This window comes from Micropterus dolomieu, linkage group LG18, assembly GCF_021292245.1.
Source record: "Micropterus dolomieu isolate WLL.071019.BEF.003 ecotype Adirondacks linkage group LG18, ASM2129224v1, whole genome shotgun sequence".
Taxonomy (NCBI): domain Eukaryota; kingdom Metazoa; phylum Chordata; class Actinopteri; order Centrarchiformes; family Centrarchidae; genus Micropterus; species Micropterus dolomieu.
In genome coordinates, this window is record NC_060167.1 from 16,347,914 (window position 1) to 16,365,475 (window position 17,562).

Genomic DNA, 17,562 nt, shown 5'->3' on the forward strand with positions numbered 1-17,562 from the left:
CCTAAGCGCACCGCTAAAATAACGAAGGAGTGGCTTCACAACAACTCCGTGGCTGTTCTTGAATGGCCCAGCCAGAGCCCTGACTTAAACCCAATTGATCATCTCTGGAGAGACCTGAAAATGGCTGTCCACCAACGTTTACCATCCAACCTGACAGAACTGGAGAGGATCTGCAAGGAGGAATGGCAGAGGATACCCAAATCCAGATGTGAAAAACTTGTTGCATCTTTCCCAAAACGACTCATGGCTGTATTAGATCAAAAGGGTGCTTCTACTAAATACTGAGCAAAGGGTCTGAATACTTATGACCATGTGATATTTCAGTTTTTCTTTTTTAATAAATTTGCAAAAATTTCTACATTTCTGTTTTTTTCTGTCAAGATGGGGTGCTGAGTGTACATTACTGAGAAATAAAATGAACTTTTTTGATTTTTGGAAAATGGCTGCAATGAAACAAAGAGTGAAAAATTTAAAGGGGTCTGAATACTTTCCGTACCCACTGTATATATTTTATAGGCCAAGTTTCAGAAGATCTAATATTGCTGCTATAGTCGATACATGGTACTAGTACTGTTACTGATATGATGACCTTTCAGACAGTCATCAATGATTCATCAATGATGTAATTCAGCACTTTGTTATAACTTCGAAACACCCTAGCAATAATTTTATGTTCAGTGTTTAACAGTTATTAGGGACCAAGTTTAAAAGATCTTCTTGTGGTTTAAGGATTAAATGATTGCTGTGTCATAGTTTCAGCCATTTTCTATTTAATAGTACACTATACCATACAGTTAATGACACACCTCTACAACCCCTCATATTACTATCATATCATCTGAGTGTCTAACAACTCTTCACCCTTCTTCCTCTCCGTGTTTAGGCGTCTGAACCATCAGAACATTTTAACGGACAGGACTCCCACACTGGTGCCCACACTCAGAGCGGCAGTCGCAGTTGCAGCCACAGCAGAGCGACTCATTCCCACACCTACAGAAACCACAGCACCAGCTCCTCCTCCACCCACCAGACGCAGACCCAGAGTTTACCACAGCACACTACCCAGGTTCCAGCACAGTCCCAGGCCTCAGATGGAGGGGTCCCCCCGGGTCTAGCCAGCACCCTAGAACACATCATAGGTCAACTAGATATTCTCACTCAGGTAGGCAGAATATGTGCTAATCTTTCATGACAAGCAGCATGCACTGGACTTTGACTGTGCCGCCCACTCACACTGTTCAGAACAAAAGCTTCCTTTACTTTTCAATCCGCAGGCCAGAGATGGTTTCAGTAATACAGACACAAAAATAGAAATAAAAGAACAACCCCTTCTGAGCCGGTAGGTACTGCATTAGACTAGTGCACTGGCTACACACAGGTGTGTAGTACGTGTGTGGTTGATTTTATTCCTCACATTGATAGTTACATTTCAGTTTTTCATTGGCAACATAAAACACATTTTTGAAATGTAGTTTTAATGCCCAAATTATTTAAGTTTGTCCAATCTGTTGCAGTGTGAGATTCACACATTTGTACCACGATGGTAGCGGAGGTATTTGACATAACAAGTTAACTTGATCTAATCCTTAATACACACAGTGAGGACAGAAAAACTGTCCACTTTTGATTGTTTGATTGTTATACACACATAAATACACACACCATGGCTATGTTCAGTTACTCTCAGTGTGAGAGGGCTCCCGCGGCTGGTGAAGGCCAGACACAGTTTGAAGCCAGACCAAACCAGAACCTGCAGGACTAAAAATAGGTCCTTGAACAAAAACTGCAAAGAGCAGCAACCATTTAAGACCTAAAGGTCTGCTTCTTATCAATAATCTTCATTTCCATGTTGTGTGTGTTTGTTTAGCTTCACAGATATGATCAGTGATTGATACTGAGGGATCTGTGGAATAATTGTTATAGAAGGAAATTGCAATACAGCTTAGGCCTTTTAGCTAGCTGGCCCTATCAAGGATGAAATAAAATAACTGCACTGTTGAGTTTGCAACTTGTTAATCAGTGTTGCAAATATTAAGTGCAGTATACATCTTTTTGTTGCTGTTGAGATTTTAATTTAACCGACCCAGCTCCCTTGCAATGTCTGAGGCTGTAGACAGTGGTGGGTCCGCATCAGACCACACCTGTTTGCAAGGTGTTGCTAACACCTATCTAATTTATTTATGTATCTACTTTACTGTTTTTCCTCTCATGGTTTCTTTCTGCAGATGAGTTACTAAATACTAATTGTATTTGTCTTGTTTAAATCTCATCTCAAGGTCAGCAAAACCGTAACATAAGATAATGCTTCTTGCTCTGTTTTTGCCTTGTATTCAATGGAGGATGTGTGCATTTTATCTATAAGACATAATGTCATCATTAATAACAGTTCCACTGGATAATGGTTCAAGCTCTCGAATGAACAGTGAAGAATTTGGATACAAAATCATCCATAAAAAGCAGAAAATGACTATTTTTTTATTGCCCAGGTATAACAAAGTCGTTAAGCAGGACAGGAGGACAGATTAAATGGATGAGTTGAATAAGGAGGTGGTGCGCGTGCAAGTGTGTGTAGGGTTTTGGCTGGAGGTTGTCAATGTGTCCTGAGGAAAATACATCATTCATATATAAGCGCTGGCTGCACTCTGCCTCACTCACTGATAGTAAGTGTAAATGCTTAATGGCCACGCAGAGACGCAGAAACACTTCTTGTATGTGTGTGTGGCTTCTCTCTGGCTTTTTTTATCCCTCTTTCTTTCTTGCTTCTCCTTTGAAGCTGCAGTCCAGCATGTGGGAGCGTTTAATATTGGCCCAGGGCAGCCAGGCAGCTAGCTAACCCCTCCCACGGGGTGTGGTGCCAACCTCTTCCTTTCAAGCCCACTGTACCGAACTCAACCCTGATGCCAGATGGATCGTCTGCATCTAGTGATATCCTTCAGTTCTTTTATTCAGTGGTGGAAACATGGATGGTGTATTTTCTAGATTAGGTCAATAGACTGAGGTGACTTGTAGGAAATCATGTATGGTTGATTTCTGTAGTTTTCTTTACATATTATAGAAATGTAAAACATACATTACAGTCCATCTCAAGTTATTATACGTTGTCATTATACCTTATACAGCATGTAACTGTTGTAAATGTTTTAATGGGCTTTTTTACTCAACCGTTTACTGTTTCAGACTTGTGTAAACATTTGATTTTAAAAAGGATAAAAATCTGAGAAAAACCTTTCAAATAAAAATGCTGAAATGAAATGACAGTCTTTATATTTAAAGATACTCCGTTACTGTAAAGGCTCAGTGGATAACCAGGTTTGAACCAGATCCACAAATGGGCAAGTTATGTAAAAGTTCATGGTTACTCGTGGTCAAGAACAGGCAAAAGTCAAAATCAGGTAGGCAGATCAAAAGAAACGCATCCAGAAAGGTTCAGACCAAACAACAAGGTAGCTAAGGAGGAAGCACAATAGACAATCTGGCAAGGCATTGGTTGTTATATACACTGTATTTACGGCAAGGCTGATGAGGAAATGTGGGAACAGGTGGGCAGGGAAGGTCAGGTGATGGGAAAGTCGAGAAAAGGGTTACTGCAGGAGGAAGTGTCTGGATCTGAAATTACAGAAAAGGTATGTGTGCAGTTCATTGAATGGCAACTTGAGCCTGGCTCCAAAAGTGAGTCAATCCATGTAGATCCCAATGTTAAAATGGCCAACTTTAAAGCAGAAATAAACATGTTTACAACCTGGTACAAAAAACAGTTTTGGTCTCTATATCTAATTTCCCCATTCGTGACAACTGTATGGGGGGGATTCTTAATACAAATGTATTAAGCTAAAGTTATGCATAATTAAGGGCGTGGCCACTTTGAGTGACTGACTGGGTGCCGTCACTTGGCTTACTGCTAGCTGTCTGCTAGCTCCACCCTTGCTCTCTCCTTCTTTGCTAATTTTTGTATTAGCCGAAGTCAGGCACTGCCAAGATGGCAACGGCCGGAGCTACCCCACTGGGCTTCACAGTCACTCTTCAGAAACGTATGGGTGACGTCACAGAGACTACGTCCATGTTTTATACAGTCTATGGGGAAAAACAGAGCAGACAAGAGAATACATGACTACGAATTGGCTGGAGTTGACAGGAGACCCCTAGTCCTCTAATACCGTTATGGAGCAGATGTTTAATGAGTGAATACACTTTTGTTAGTCTTACATGCGCTGCGGGTGACGCAGTTCAGTCCTTCCAATGGCCTCACAGTGATGAAGGTACATGTGTCATTTCTGGCCACATGCTCCAAACAAATAGGAGGCAACATTTCCGCCCCTCCTCCCTCTCAGCCAGGCTACTCGCCAAGTGATTCTGCTCCTCTGCTGTTTTCTATTGACATGTAACGTTAGAGCTTATCTTTATAATAACCTCATAAATTAAGCTTTTTATTTTTTACAGCATTAGCGGGCGTCACTTCTTCTGCAACAATGAAGTTAAAAGGACAATGACAATTTCATAACCAGACAGGGAAGATCTAATTGGTGGAAGGAGACAAAAAATTTTAGGTAGTGGAGGGACGAGAGGTTGGGGAGCACGAGGGAGAGAAAGCAGCTCCTGCAGCAGCATTGATTGACAAGCCCTTGGGGCAGCTCTACTTTGTCATCCTCTCATGTTTGACTGAGGGCATGCTAATGCTTCATTAGATATCTCTGCAACACAATACTTAGATGTCTTTTGACACATTCTGTTGATCATGTTAGTTAATTTTTTGAATATTTTAAACAAAAAACCTGGCCAAATCTGACACATTGTAGATCAGTAGATCTACAGGTGGCGGTAATAGGGGTGGGAGAATTAATCGATTCTTAGATGCATCGCGATGCTGACGTGGAAGATTATGAATGGATTAACAAATGTCTAGAAATCGATTATTTAAAGTTAATTATAACATAATGTTGACGGAACGCAAAAGGCGGAACTCGCGGAAGTGCCGCGACCGGAACGTCTGCGGAGCGCGCACAACAGAGAGACCGGTGTGCCCCTGTATTTGACACCTACAGAATGAATAACCACCCTACTAAAATGTCACACAATCATTAATATCAATGCGCAAGTGATGGTTTTCTCTCTACGTATCCTGTGCGTGAGGACGAGCGAGTGAGAGAGAGCGGCAGAACGAGACGGTGAAAGTTAGTGGATTAGCAGTAAGTTTCAGTCAGGTAGTAAACGTGCAGCGTAGGTCACAGTGTGTCCGTTAATAAAAGTCTGTAGTTTCCCCAACGGCTGGAAAAGTGAAGGCTGTTAGCGCTAGCTAACATCTCCCCTGGACAAGAGCCTGCTGTCTGTCCCCCAGACTCCGGACTTTTGGGGACAGAGCCTTCAGCGTCACAGCCCTCACCCTCTGGAACTCATCCCCACAGAAATGTTCCCTGTCTGGACACTTGAAGAAATCTACTAAAAACCCAGCTCTTTACCAAGGCATTCACTCCTGAATTACTTTTTGTTGTTTAGTAACGATGGGTAAAGCTTCCTTGGGTCCCCTGAAATTTATTGGTGAAAAATAATATTTATTTAACGTTTAAGCTAAATTAGTAGTTTCAGAGGAGTCTGATGTTAAAGAAATGGACCATAGAGCTGAGGTTAAAGTAAATTAGGGATGCAAACAAGTCCTTTTAAGCTAATTAGGAGATGTTTCTTTTGGATTTTAATGTGCAAATTAAATGCTTAGTAATTATCCAGGGATCCTGTATAGAAAAAGTGATGCATCAAGATGCATCGATAATCATTTTATAATCGAATCGCAGCCCTCTGTATCGTAATCGAATCGTGAGGTGCCCAGAGATTCCCACCCCTAGGCGGCAATGCATCAGGAAAAGTAACGTGTCCCAGGCAGAGAAGAAGAAGACTGCAAGCTAGTAAACATGTATTTAAACAAAATGTTTAAACTTTGTTTTTGCAAATGTGTAATGAGGAATGAAATGCATTTAGTACATTTGTTAGACCTCAATGACACACACATTGTGTTTTGGTGAGTAGCACTAAATGTAAATGTAATTTGTGTTTGTTTACAAAACTCTACAGGGCATCTTTAATTTCCTACCCACAGTAAGGGTTGAATGGGATGTGAAGCTGAAGAATGTCAGTGTTTGATGGCAAGAGAAGACAGTGAAGTGGACCTGTGTGGAAGCCTACAATAAATTCAGTAAAAAATAATTATAATACAGCAAATAGCACACACTAAAAACTCCTGGGTTAAAAAGGGACCAACTAATTTCTGGGTTATTTCAACCCAGAAAATTGTGTTATTCTTTTTGACCCAACCTCTGGGTTAAATACCTGACCCAAATGTTGGGTTAAAAAAAAACAACATTGTAGTTAATATAACCCAAAGAACAACCCCAATATCTGGGTTGAAATAACCCAGAAATTAGTTGGTCCCTTTTTAACCCAGGAGTTGGGTCAAAAATAACCTAACTTGGGTTACTATGCCAGTATGCCTTATTTCAGAAAATAAAACTTTGTTTTACATTACATCTGTCACGGTGTGGTGCAGGCAGAAGAAGAAGAGGAGGAGTCCAAAGTTCCAATTCAAATGTTTTACTAATAAAGTAACTCCAAAAGGTACAGACAGGCAGGATGTACACACACACTAAACAAGACTACAAAGTAAAACGACCAAAGACTGACTGAACTAAAGGAACTAAATACTAACACAGATGAACATTGATTAACAGAACACAGGTGGAACAGATGATGATGATGGTAATTAACTAAACACAGGTGATGCAGATAAACTAAATGACAGAAACCATGGAAACAGATGAGTGGCTGGAAAACAGAACAAAGGAAGACATGTGATTAGGGGTGACTGTGACAATATTATACACTTCGAGCACTTCTACATTTTTATTGCATTAAATTTTAATTAAACTCTATATAAAAAATTGAAAAATAAACAACTCTCAAACAATCGACAACATTCAATATCTGGATTGAACTTAAGGCTTAAAGTCTTCAAACATTGGTTGTGTCATGTCATGTGTGATTTTACACAGACTTTAAACTAGTTAGATGTACATGGCAACCAAAGAATTACCACGGCTAACGCTAGTCTCAACGTAGCAACTAGCAGGGACATGGACGCAGAAAAGTTAACGTTACATCAACACTGAAAATACTTGCTTACCTTGAATACACAACAAAGTTGCACCGAAGAAGCACAGGCCAAAACGGATCGAGAGCGAAGCGATGGTTATTTGAAACGACGGTTATTTGAAATGACTGTTATGAGAAAATTCCAGAACAACTGCGGGGTGGTTGCTATACATTCATGCCAATAAAGTTAATTTGAATTTGAGAGAGAGAAAGCCAACCTTATAACCCAGAACATGGGTTACTCTGAAAAATAACCCATAATTTTAACCTAACACAACTAACCCAGAAAATGGTTTGAAGAAATTACTCAGGTGTTTTTAGTGTGCGCAGTGGTACAGGCATTACAGGCAGGTATTTGGCTATATGCTTGATTTAGTTTACAAAGCAAAGTGTAGTCCATGAGGCTATTAATTCCCTAAATAATCAACTATACATTCAAGGCATGTTTAAATGCAGCCCACTATAAGTATTACTGAAACGGGCACAACCGATTTTTGTTGCAGTTTACCTCCAAAATGGACCCATACTGTTTTACACAACCAAAGGCGTGAGTACTAAGAATCTAACACTCTTCTAATTTCTCTTCAACTTAGGCTAATATGGAGATTTAAATTACTACCACCCAACCTCTGGAGATTAGGCTGACAAAATGACATTATTTATCTCTGCACTATTCCTGCTCCTTTTGTAAGTCTTTTCCCCAGCACTGTTTTTCACTATTACAGCTCTTTGTAACTCTAATGGTCGAGCAGACTGAGAAGGAAGATGATGAATTATTCAGCATCAGACTGAAGCTTCCAAAGGCAGTTTGCTGTGTTAGCTGCTTTTCACTTGTCTGCCCCCCCTCCTCAGCCCCCTTTCTTCTTCCTTTCCGTCGCTCTCATAATTCATCGCTCTTACGTGTCCTCTCACAATAAGCCTGCAGTGTCCCTCTTAATTATGAAGAACCTTGAATGAAAAATTGCTCTCTAAATTTAATTTACCAATTCAAGTGCAGTGGCCCCCCCTCTTCCTCAATAGTTCCTCAGACAGTAATAGTTTACTTGAGAAGAGTTTGGGAACTTTCTTTATGATGCATCTCGTTGGGGGAAAAAACTGAAACAGAAAGTTTTTTTAGTAACCCTCGCTCCATTGAAACAGCATTGTTTCTGATCTGTAATTCCCCCAAACTACCAGAGTAGCTAGTCACAATTCAAAGTTGTTCTGCTTAACCTATGTGTGTGTCAGAATAGATGCATACAGATATGAACCAGTCCACTGAATCCATATTTCTATTACAGCAGTTATAAGTGGAGCAGCAAAGAACATATAAAGAAAGTGAAAGAAACATGTTCCTGTACTTTCCTCACAGCTGTTGCTCAGAAAAACCGTGTAGTGTAGGTGGGTAGGTTCTGGACTTTTAGAAACCAGTGAACCGCTTTCTAACCAAACACTCAGAATTGCAAAGTTTTTACCACAGTGTTTGAGATTCTAAGGAACTGGAAGCAGTCTGTGATTTGTATGTTTATAGTAGTGCTCTGGGAGAATGAAACCATTTCTCCAAAAAAAAAAACCAAAATTGTCCCATTCAGTACAGAAGAAGTAGAACAATACTAAGAGACTATTACTATTCTTGTTTATCTTATGTGTAAGTAAAAAAAAAAATTAAAAAAAAACTTTGGCTGATATAATGAGATTTTTTAAACTTAAATATCAATATCGGTCAGTCAGGTTATAATGTTATATTATCCGACGCTTTTATTCATTACAAGATAGCTTAAAAACGAATGACCGAAATCCCTTTAGCCTACTCTTTGAAGCTTAATGCTGTCATAGCATGCATAACATTAGCATGTAAACACTAGGCTGAGGCTTTTAACTGATGACTTTTTTGTTTGGCTTTTTATTGGCTTTCTGCTAATACAATGGATTTTGAATCTGGTTATGGATATTAACACTGTTGGTCTAAACACGCAGCAGTGCTGGTTTTCCGCACATGCAGTCTATTAATATTGGTTCCCTGATTTATTGACACCGTCACTCTATCTGGGTTTTTTTGTTTGTTTGTTTTTTCTTTAGTTTTTCACCAGTTCTATAATGATTTTATTAAATCACTAATACTGGTTATTGTTTACTCTTGTAACTCAGTTTAAGTGTCATGTGTTTAATAGCACACATCAGATAGCTACATTCAGAGAAAAAAACAGATTTTGCCACCCATCATCAGCACCGGTTGGTCTTTCTTTGACTTTCAGACTATTATAGTGTGGGTCATACCAAAGCTATGAGACTTTGTAACAGAGGCCCATAATGCTCAGGGCGATGGAGAGTATAATATGTTCTGGAGAGAAAAGAAAAACAGCTTTATTTTTAGGAGCATAAAGATTTGGTTTCTACTCCAAATGAAAACTATATACCCGTATAATGTTGCAGCTGCCTGGGGACACGTGCAGAATCACGCACACACCACACCAATAGCTAGCTGGCTGGGGCGAGGACAGGGTAGCCATATCAGGTTGGTAAGATAAACAGGGTAGTATTGATCTAGAAAACGGAGACAGGCAGAGAGAGAGGGAGAGAAAGAGGAAATACAAGCCCTTTCTCTCCCATGATGCATAAAATAACAGGAGATGTTATCCAGTTTGATGACCCAAAAGACATTGTTTAACTCATTGGTGTGTGTGCTCTGTGTCTGTGCTGGAGTGTGAGATTATCTTTGTCAGTTCCTTCATCATTATGTGTTTTGATTATTCATGCCCCGTTTGTGTGTGTGTGTGTGTTTGTTTGCGGCACTGTTGGGTCAACGCAGGACCTCGATGGCCAATTACCAGCTTGATTGCCGGATGCAGCCTGCGGAATTTGCTGCACATGGTGTCATGTTTTTAAATGATTAAGTTTAAATGTGCGTTAAGATTTTGGGGTTACTGTTGAGATTAAGTTCTTTAGTGTTTTAAATAGGTTAGCAGTAACTTATCCTATATCCTGATTTCCCATAATTAGCTTGATAATCTATTGAGAATTTACAGGTTCTGTTCAAAAGTAAGAAAACCAAATAAAATAAATAACTAAAAATACGTCTTTGGAGCAGAGCCTTTCTTAACAGTATGTCGTGTGGCTCGCTTTGTATGTCCAGATAAAGATGGTACTATTATGAGCAACAATCTGCTATAAAACTATCATTGTTTATTTAATATTTCAGTTTATATCACAAGGGCGAAAAGTAGCGAGTGCTGCGGTGGATAGAGATTTGTGGCAGAATATAGAAAGTGAACTCCAGGAACGCACAAGACCGATGAAAGAAATGCTGAACAAGAGATTATATTGAGCTACAGGGGCTGGTGAAACAAAGGCTAGGCCCAGACGTGGCGTCACGACTTTGGCTCTCTATTAAACATCTAAATCACGTGTCAAACTCAAGACCCGCGGGCCGAATCCGCCCCGACACGTCATTTTATGTGGCCCGCGAAAGCTTTAAAAATTCATGATTGTCCTAAAATAAAAGTCTATGCTGCCATAAACTACATCTCCCACAATGCATGTTGATTTTGTGACCTGAGAAGCATCCCGCCACTACATTGCGATGTTTCCACACCAGCTACGGTAGTTTTGTGTTCACACTAGACAACTTGCCGTCTTGTGACGGGAGTCTTGAAGTCGTCGTTGCGTTCACACTACGTGATTGATTGGTGACAGGGGGTCACTGACTACACGAGCTGACCGCGGCTCTGCCACCCAACGCTGGTCTCTAAACCACGTTTTGTCAAGAAAACACACATGAAATGTGAAACGGGAAATGATAAGAACCTAAACACGAAACAGTTGTTGTTATTATAAAGATAGTAATTATAAAGACAAAGAATATGGGTGAAATCTTCCAGATATTTGGCATGCTAGATATCTGGCAGACATCGGTGATGTGTCAGAAATGTGTTGGGGAGCCGTTTTGACGCGTCCTTGAGTAGTTCACACATAACGACTGGCAACCGCCGATCGATCACTGATTTACCCCTGATCACAGCCCGACGGTCACCGAGCTCGCTGACTGGCAAATCGGGCTTAAAATCGTGTAGTGTGAACTAGGCTTTATGGACACGGAGGTGGTTGTCCGTGACTTAAGCAGGTCTCTCTTATTTGCCACAGGTGGCACCACTTGTACAGAGGACTCTTCAACTGATGTCGCACTGGTACCGCTCCCTCCGTCCTTCACTCCCAGTATCTCTTCGGTGCGTTTTTTGTCTCCTCTGTTATCGATATGATTCCCCTTATATCTAGGGTCCAGAAAGCTGGACTTTGCCAAAAGTTCTTGTAAGGCAGCTTGTTTGTACTTCTCCTCGAGAACACTACACATCTTTTGCTTAATGTCAGATGTCAAGGCGGTATCCTCCTCTAAAAATTCGAAACATCTCCAGTCAGGAGTTTCAGGACGGTTTTGACTGATGACACGGTAACATAGCTCTTGCCAGACAGCAGATCCGTAAACTCAGCCGCAGGTTTCAATGCTGCAGTCACAGACTCAAGGACAGCGATGTCCTGCCAGCTTGGACTTAGATGCTGGTGTCGCCGTTCATCCAAAACTCTTTTGATAGCTGGGATTTGCTCCAAGACGCTGTCCACCATTTTCTGCCCATTTGGTGCCCCATCTTGTAGTGCAGTCCTGGACTTAATTAAATTAGGACTGAATTTAGCAATTTAAAATAGAGTTTAGCTATGGGCCTATTAGCCAGTGTGAACTCTATCTCTATAATACATTTAGTAGTCTAGCGTTAATAACTTACCAGTATGAGGCCGTGCTGGGGGATTTTGAGCTTCACTTGTGCTTTTGCCAGATCTCTTCTGTTCAGCCAGCTCTGAGAGAACGTACTGGCCAAAGTGTGGCACAGGCCAACTGCTCTGGCTGTGCGGTCCTTAATGCTAGCCATTGCCTTTGTCACTGCCAAATGTAAATTGGGACCAAAGCAGTTCAGCCACGGCCAGTTCAACTTGTTCACTGCTGCTACAATGTTGCCCCATTGTCAGTAGTGATACAGGCCAACTTCTTTTCATCCAGGGACCACTCATCAAGTGCGTGGCGGAGGGCATCTGAAATATTCTCAGATGTGTGGTTCTGTGACATAGAGGCAACGTGATTTAAGAGCCCATTCTGTGGTCAGATAATGCACTGTTAGACTCATATAAGGAGTCATATTGACACGTGACCACATATCAGTTGTGGCAGAAAAGTAGTCTATATTCTTGATCTCGCTTTGAACCAGTTCCTTTACTGTGTTGTACATTTTCGGGACAGCAGTCTCTGAGAAGTAAGTTTTGCCGGGCAACTCGTACTGCTTATCGAATTTTAAAAGCATTGACTTGAACGCAGGTTTTTCCACCATGCTAAATGGAACCATCTCCTCCACTAGATATTGCACAACAGCTGATGTAAGGCATTTGTGCCTGTTACTTTCACAGTTGTGTTTGGTAACTCGTGCAAAGACTCCAGCCACTCCTAACTCTCGGCTTGAATCGGCCTGACCTGTCCCTTTTGCGGCTGTTCCGTGACTTGATGCTGAAGGATGCAATTGTGCTTTGATAGCTGGATGATAAACAGCTAGGGGAGACCTCAAATTCGATGTGTTTCCTCGTTTTAACAGGGACTTATTTGGCGCAGATTTTACAAATGGCCTCATCTAAATTGTCTGGCTCTCCATTTTCATTTGGTTGGAAGCCAAATATTCCCAAACTGGCAAAGTTATATTTGGTTTTGATACCAGAGCAGCAGCCATTGTGTCTATAAAGGAGACTGAAACTCATCTGTGCTGGATGCGAACAGAGTGGGCGGGGAAAAATAGCCTACACACAATTTATCAGTAGGCCTAAAATTCTAAAATTGCAGTAGTTGCGGATGCTTCCCTTCCCTTGCGGTTGGCTTGTCAATAGCGTGGTATTACAAAATTGCGGTTACAGCGACATCCCTAGTTGTATGCACATATCCCTCCTTTCCATCAGAAAAGTCAACTGTCTGCTTTTTCACAGCCTAGCCGGGAAACCTATTAAGCCATTCATATGGTTGCACTGATTGAAGTGCACAGTTGAGGTCAGGACAGTTTCAAATGCTGTTGTGGACAAGATCAGATGCAGTACATGCCCGCCAAAATACTGCATAAAAAGGTGCCAGATTTGCTATGCAGTACTTGCACTATGTGTTAGAAAATACTGGGGTGTATCTGTAACGTCACTCAGCATAGCATTTGTTCAAGCACTCCAGGGGAGATGAGCTCATGGCGTCGTGTCACTCTGGATAGAGCCGTGAATGAAGTCGGTGTTGTGATACCTTTCTCATGCGTAGTAGAAGTATACCCTGTGGGGAAAAAATATTTTTAAACCTTATTTTGGGGCAAAGTCTTCAAACTTCTTCAGCTATTTTTTGTCATATTTTACTGGTGATACTATACATGCAGTTTTTATGTCCCATTGAAAGTGCAGTTATGGTTCTCTCCCTATTCATTTAGATTGGGGCCTTATCTTGTTAGTAACTGCCAGGAGGTGTTACCAAGATGGCTTCCGAGTGGCGGGACTTACCAATATGGGACTTTGTTATTATCTGAAATCTGACTATGCTTATGAAGGTTATGATGTTAATTTGGTTAAGATGATCAGACTAAAGCATTTACGTAACAGTGTGTAGTAGGAGTAGAGTTTAATCAGTATATTAAGTGTTTGTCCTGTCCTCTTTCCTAAATCTGTCTTTCTTGCTTTTACATTTGTCCCTTTTTTTGCATTTATTCTCACTGTCTGGCTGCCATCAATAGTTAATGAGTCAATGGTCTTAAGAGAATCTGTGGAATTCTGTGAAGGAAGAATGAGAAATAATTAAACTTTTTTGTATTTATTTAATCTTCTAATTAAGTAGTCTTAATAGATCCAATGACTATTTGCTAACTAAGAGCTTCTTTAGTCAGTGACATTGTTACAAGAATTGCCCTGATTGCATCAAGTGAATCAAGTGTATCATATAATAGTAGAGGCCAACCGATATGAGATTTTTAAGTCCGATGCCAATTTCGATATTTGAGGATTTTAAAATCCGATATGCCGATATTCTTTTTCCCCCTTGTTTTAAGAAACACATAAAATAAACAAAGATTATCCCCATTATTTGTTATGTTGAGACCTCACCAAGATACCATGACATAATGCAGTATAAAAAGAAACTTTTTTTATTGTTATAAATAGTATTTTGAACAAAAGTACAACAATATATGTTAAAGTTTTGATAAATGTATAAAACTATAGATAACATTTTACAAATATCTGATTTGTTATAAATTATAGAGTACTATTACTAATGAACATTAAATTAAATTGTGTATGTATTGTGGGGGCCAGCTTTTTAATAGTCATATATCGGCTGTTATAAACGCTGATGCAGATATATCTTCACACTGAAAAGTTTGTGAAAGATGACCACTTTTGAGGTAAACAATATTGGTTTGTTTTTTTCTGTCTGTCTCTCTGTCCATCAAAAGCTCCAACACAGCTGGTTGTAGTTTGATAAATGACTCATGTCTGCGCCGCTTTCTAGCAATTTAAAAAATTACCCTCACTGGCACAAGGAGGGCCACAACAATTACAGGTCAAGACATGTTGACATATCTTTCCCTCACTGGCCTAAATCAAGAGAGAGCCTCATCTGTTGGGCGATGACATGTTAACTGTTTGATTGTTCCTGCACTGAACCAAATTTGAGTTGCCAAGGACTGCTTTCCAAAACTGCTTACTAGCTGGGATTGTGTTTGTCACCAGGCAACATTAGCGCAGTAAACAATTTAGAGAATTATTATAAGCAGATATTTAGAGGAAACTGTTGCCACTTTAGTGTTTCCTGAAGATTTATTCAAATTCCTGTCATCTTTTTGCAAAACAAATTTTTCCACTTCTCCTGCAGATTTCTTTGGCTTTGATTAGCACAACTCTCATTCATATTTACTTTCCCAGTCGCCTTGCAGATTTATGTAATGATTTGATTATAATAAAAGCGCTAGATATCAAACAACACTTAAGCCTCATTGTGTATCATGTTGGCCACATATTTATAATTCCAAGCCAAGACATGTTTGTCTGTATAGCACATTTCAAATACAGAGGACATTTAAAGTGCTTTACATAATAAAAGAAATAAAATCAACTGAAGTGGAACCTTAACAATAGTATGTTTTATAAACTTTACATAGAGGTTTGATTTAGTTAACTTCTTAAACTGAGTTGACACAGCTAGGAATTTGGGAACTGGGTTTGTAGCATGTCAAAAGTATATTTTCACCCAAGGGCCGTTAATGCAATTCATTAACTATCAGCAGCAGTCTATTCACTAATCGGCAGCCAGTATAAAGATTTAAGTGCAGTGCCGTGCTCACTTCTCCTGGTTATTGTCAGAAGTCTGAAGGCATGAATATGTTTCTTGTCTGGACATGAATCCTCTAATTCTTACTCTTTGTTTTAGAGGATAAAAGGCTGGTTTAGTTATTGCCTCAATGTGGCTGCCGAAGCTCAGATACAATAAAAAATAGTAAAGCCAGCTCTATCTTTGGGCAGGTGGTGACACCCCTGGAAAATCACACCTGGAAGCTCCTCTGATAAACAGGCTCCGGTTACACAGTGCTCAAATGCACGAGCGCAAACATACAACAAATGCTGTCACTGTTGGAGGATGCTGAGAGGAAAAGTATGTCGCGCTGTGATCTCACTACCCACACATGCCCATCCTGTTTGGGATAGCGACTTTCTTGTATTCTCTGTGTGCGCAAGTGTGTTTATGCAACTGTGTGAGAGGGAAAACAAGAGAGAGTGCGTGCCAGACACAGAAACTCGTCTCAGGCAGCAGATCTCTCTACGATAATCAGCTGGATTGTCTTGCACGCACAACATCTGTCTCAAATGCACACAAACTGCCTCTTTCACACACACAAACACAACCATTATATAGTCATTACAGTCAGGCTGATGCTGTACAGCCCTCTCTAACATGCTCTCTCAAATCTTATCCATCTCCTTCCTTCCTTCCTTCCTTCCTTTCTTCCTTCCTTTCTTTCTTTCTTTCTTTCTTTCTTTCTTTGCCTTGCCTTGCCTTGCTCCTCTCCTCTCTCTGCCTCCATCCAGACGGTTTCGATCTTGGAGCAGCGACTGACGCTGACAGAGGACAAGCTCAAAGAGTGTTTGGAGAACCAGATGGAGATCAGCCTACATCTCCAGAGACAAGAGGAGGCCGAAAAGACGGCGGCATCAGAGAGAGGTTGAGCTGCGGTGTGAAAGGAAATGGGATCACATCAACACCATAAACAGAAGCACATGTACAGTAACTCCCCTCGTCGTCGTAAGATCACACTTATAATGTCTAATGTTATGCACAGTGACACATTTGCATGTTAAGCAAAGACTTAAGACTTTTTTTCCTGACTGGACTTTAAATGCACACCGAGCCTTACTGCTGATGTACTGTGTCTGTTTTTTAAGAGATATCAGAATTGAAGGAGTTGAATAGAGAAGTTGCTTCTCTACAACATTGCTGAGAGCGCAGTCCCTTTTCTGCTGACGAAGGACCTGGTGTGTGTGTGTGTGTGTGTGTGTGTGTGTGTAGACACATAGACACATGCAAGAGACCTTCGCACTTTCCTATGCACTGCACATGGGGACATTTTTAACTCTATTTGTGTGTGCAGGCATCAGTAAAGTGCTCGTTTACAACCAAAAAGCACATAGTAAACTGTGCACACAAACAAAATGCACAAAGGATATAGTCATCAATCTAGTAATTCATCAATCATTTTAGTTGTACGATGTACAGTAACTTCATCATTTTTAAATTGGAGAAAGAGGCTCATTGAAAAAGTAATTTTAAAAACTGTAGTAAACATTTACTGCTGAGCATGTAAAATAACATCAATGTTATACTTTAAGTTAGAATGATGATGTTATTTGCCTTGGTTTGGATTGTCTACCCTGCGAGTTCCTGACGGCTGATTGTAGTTACTACAGTTTAAAAGAGAAGTGTCTCGTTCCATCCCTTTATATCTTTTGTCTGAAACTTTTATACACTGAAAGTAACTTATTGTGTACCTTCTTAATAAATTTTTTCACTCTTATCTCTGACTCTGAAATTAGTTGATAAAACTATTCCGGTTGCTCTTTGACAGCACTAAGCTCTGTTTGTTTATCAGATGAGAGAGTTTGTTTTCATAAGCCGAATCGATGATGTCACCAGTGAATTTTAAGAGATTGTTTCCCGCTCTGATTGGTCCACAGAGCCTGAGCAGTTACCCGAGAAATCATTACTTTTCTGACTTTATTGTCCTCAGCAGGGATGTAAAGCTCATGAGCTGTCAGCTGTGGCATCCATCGCTAGAGGTGTTACATTTTGAACTTTCTTTGCCAGATTATAAGCAGTGATTTATTACAAATGCATAGGGGTGGCAG

The 17,562-nt window shown here is 40.3% G+C and overlaps 1 protein-coding gene and 1 long non-coding RNA gene across 6 annotated transcripts in view; one reads left to right on the forward strand and one right to left on the reverse strand.

Moving 5' to 3' along the window:
• Positions 1-17,231, forward strand: part of poc1a (POC1 centriolar protein A) — a 59,874-nt gene extending 42,643 nt beyond the window's left edge. For 2 of the 5 annotated variants that reach the window (XM_046028935.1, XM_046028938.1), the window contains exons 10-11: positions 884-1,162; positions 16,249-17,231. In XM_046028935.1, the coding sequence (XP_045884891.1) occupies positions 884-1,162; positions 16,249-16,386 (417 nt within the window). In that variant the 3' untranslated portion in view covers positions 16,387-17,231. Of the gene's footprint in view, positions 1-883; positions 1,163-2,773; positions 3,253-16,248 lie in introns of those variants that run through there. The other 3 variants (XR_006821586.1, XM_046028937.1, XM_046028939.1) reach the window with 3 other exon arrangements.
• LOC123956620 lies at positions 6,561-7,307 on the reverse strand. Its single transcript, XR_006821587.1, has 2 exons — positions 7,166-7,307; positions 6,561-6,807 (listed from the first exon to the last, which is right to left on the reverse strand). It is a non-coding gene; the product is annotated as an uncharacterized LOC123956620 (long non-coding RNA).
• Positions 17,232-17,562: the final 331 nt, after the last annotated feature.